At 44.9% G+C, this 2,975-nt stretch overlaps 1 protein-coding gene across 1 annotated transcript; it reads right to left on the reverse strand.

Annotated features, from left to right (window-relative positions):
- Positions 1 to 275: 275 nt before the first annotated feature.
- Positions 276 to 1,062, reverse strand: LOC138359833 (uncharacterized). The gene is made up of 2 exons (XM_069319541.1): positions 940 to 1,062; positions 276 to 857 (listed from the first exon to the last, which is right to left on the reverse strand). Exons 1-2 carry the CDS (start codon positions 1,060 to 1,062, stop codon positions 276 to 278), a joined length of 705 nt encoding a protein of 234 aa, XP_069175642.1.
- Positions 1,063 to 2,975: the final 1,913 nt, after the last annotated feature.

The following is a 2,975-nucleotide window of genomic DNA, read 5'->3' on the forward strand; positions in this document are numbered from 1 at the left end:
AGAGCCCCACAGCTCTGTGGCTCAAGAGCTCTGTGACCCAAGAGCCCCACAGCTCTGTGGCTCAAGAGCTCTGTGACCCAAGAGCCCCACAGCTCTGTGGCTCAAGAGCTCTGTGACCCAAGAGCCCCACAGCTGTGGCTCAAGAGCTCTGTGACCCAAGAGCCCCACAGCTCTGTGACTCAAGAGCTCTGTGACCCAAGAGCCCCACAGCTCTGTGGCTCAAGAGCCCTCCACAGTCTTTAATACTGACTCTTTTCACCATTAAGTTTGCAGAGTCATTCAGCAAAATTCACTGAAAAGGAAATTGATTTTACACGAACGACTCTCCTTAAGATCTTCGAGTTCGAGTAAGATAAGTTCGAGTCCCGTCTCTTGACGCAGTTGCTCAAGTCCCGTATCGTGACGCAGTTGCTCAAGTCCCGTAGCTTGACGCAGTTACTCAAGTCCCGTAGCTTGACGCAGTTGCTCAAGTCCCGTAGCTTGACGTAGTTGCTCAAGTCCCGTATCATGACGTAGTTGCTCAAGTCCCGTATCATGACGTAGTTGCTCAAGTCCCGTATCATGACGTAGTTGCTCAAGTCCCGTAGCTTGACGCAGTTGCTCAAGTCCCGTAGCTTGACGTAGTTGCTCAAGTCCCGTATCATGACGTAGTTGCTCAAGTCCCGTAGCTTGACGCAGTTGCTCAAGTCCCGTAGCTTGACGCAGTTGCTCAAGTCCCGTAGCTTGACGCAGTTACTCAAGTCCCGTAGCTTGACGCAGTTGCTCAAGTCCCGTAGCTTGACGCAGTTACTCAAGTCCCGTAGCTTGACGCAGTTGCTCAAGTCCCGTATCTTGACGCAGTTGCTCAAGTCCCGTATCTTGACGCAGTTGCTCAAGTCCCGTCACTTAACGCAGTTGCTCAAGTCCCATCACTTGACGCAGTTGCTCAAGTCCCATCACTTGACGCAGTTGCTCAAGTCCCATCACTTGACGCAGTTGCTCAAGTCCCGTCACTTGACGCAGTTGCTCAAGTCCCGTAGCTTGACGCAGTTGCTCAAGTCCCGTAGCTTGACGCAGTTGCATTTCTCCTTTGATATGATGCCGTCTTGCGCATCACCGATAATTATATCCTTTTAAGTTTGACTAAAGTTTGGAAGTCAACAGAGGCGCTCATGAGCCACTGTTGTTGTGGCTAATGGGAATCCTTCGTCGAGTCTTAAGATACGTTTGGCAGACATTTGCAAAGATCATTGTGGTCTGGAAATTGCAATTTGCAACCGCCAGCTTATTCCTAGCACTAGTCGCGTGGGCAATATGTGGGTAATTATCAAGCGGTAAGTCACGATCGCTATAGAGCATTATATAGCGCTCTATATAGTGCTCTATAGCGATTAGTCTCTCTGTGATGAGAGACTGATTAATTCTGCTTCTTATACTGTGATTGGGTAACCGTAGTTTCCCTTTCTCCCAGTGGCGGAGCTACACAGAGAGGAGAGGCAGCCTGAAAAGCTAAGTTGTCTCATTAAAAAGTTATCATCACAGCTCTACCGGTAAAGCTATGATGATAACACGTATCATATTTGTAGCGGTTTTACCTACAAAGAATCACTCAAACCTTGGCAACTCATCTAAGCTCACTAGTTCCAAGGACCCGTCAGTATTGTCATGGTTTGAATTTCACTCTAAAAGCGAAATAACAATTTCCACAGTCAACAATGTAGCACTCGACGTGTACAATTCTAATCGACCCAAGACGCTACAGCTTCGACACAGAGGAGACAGCAGACTACGACCGCATCGAGCTACAACGCTCTCGCTCCCCGAGTTCAGACACTCGCAATTCCCAATTGAGCCGCCACGCTCTCCCACATAGAGCTCCGCGACTCCGGACTCACTCAGCTCTCTGCTCTGCTCCAAGCTCCGTCTCAACGTTTACGACAATGCTAGCAACCGACTATTGTAATCAAGAAATACTAAATACTAAATAAATATGAAAACTCACTAAACAATGTGTATCTAATCTACCCAACAACGTAACATAATCGTACGTTACGACCACAGCATTTTCACGCTGTGGTCGACAGCACTGAAATTGGGATGTATTAAGCGTGAGGACAGGTTGGTTCAAAAGGATATTGGAACAACCGATCATCAACTGATGTTTAATATGAAATATTGAAATTATACTTTGTCATCACGCGGTGAAACCAAACCAGGTCATAATATCTTATTTAACGTCGCATAGTACGGTAATCAGAGCCTAAGATGCAATCAGATCTAGTGATAAAATCAGATCCGATGATGCAATCAGATGATCTCTTAATTAAACATACCATCCGCTGTAGTAGTGCAGCGGATGGTATGACCAAGTAATTAGTATGTAACCGTATGTAACCAACTAATTAGTATGTTCTCGACGGGGTGCACTTGGCCATAATCAAATCATACAGGCCAGTGATAATGTTGGCGTATACAACATACAACATCCTCTGACATACAATGAGCTTTGTGCCGCTCGAGGCGAGCTAATCAGAGACGCCTCAGACGTCATGGGGAGGGACTCAATGGTATACCTATTAACAATACAACATCGAATGCATTCAAAGCTGTTTCTTGCAAAAAAAAAAAAGTCGAAAATATCCAGTTTTAATGAGAAATCTTCATTATTAAAATATTTGAAGTGGGAAAACAACTATATATTATGATAACAGCTGATATGCTTTACAAAAGTTGAGAGTTTACAAACGTTTACAAAGCAACGCAACTTCGGGCTGGGATGAGACCAACTCAATAACTTCCCTTTTAGATAGAGGAATTCTCAAAAAAAAAAAAAAAAAAAAAAAAAAAAAAAAAAAAAAAAAGTCCCCCCTCCCTTCCTGACAGGGGAAGTTCCGTCCGGAAAGGAGATAGTCATCAATACGTCATCGGGCTGATGAGCAATAATTCAAAGGAATATAAGAATTAGTAATTGGGTATCCACAATGCAAGCTGAGTTG

The sequence above is a fragment of the Procambarus clarkii genome, chromosome 93 (assembly GCF_040958095.1).
Source record: "Procambarus clarkii isolate CNS0578487 chromosome 93, FALCON_Pclarkii_2.0, whole genome shotgun sequence".
NCBI lineage: Eukaryota > Metazoa > Arthropoda > Malacostraca > Decapoda > Cambaridae > Procambarus > Procambarus clarkii.

What these genes read in the sequence shown, in the direction of transcription:
- LOC138359833 (XM_069319541.1), bottom strand. Translation starts at nt 1,062, where the DNA reads ATGCAACTGCGTCAAGCTACGGGACTTGAGCAACTGCGTCAAGCTACG. An exon ending in GACTTGAGCAACTGCGTCAA is followed by an intron (nt 858 to 939) that starts GTGATGGGACTT and finishes AACTGCGTCAAG; the next exon opens with ATACGGGACTTGAGCAACTG.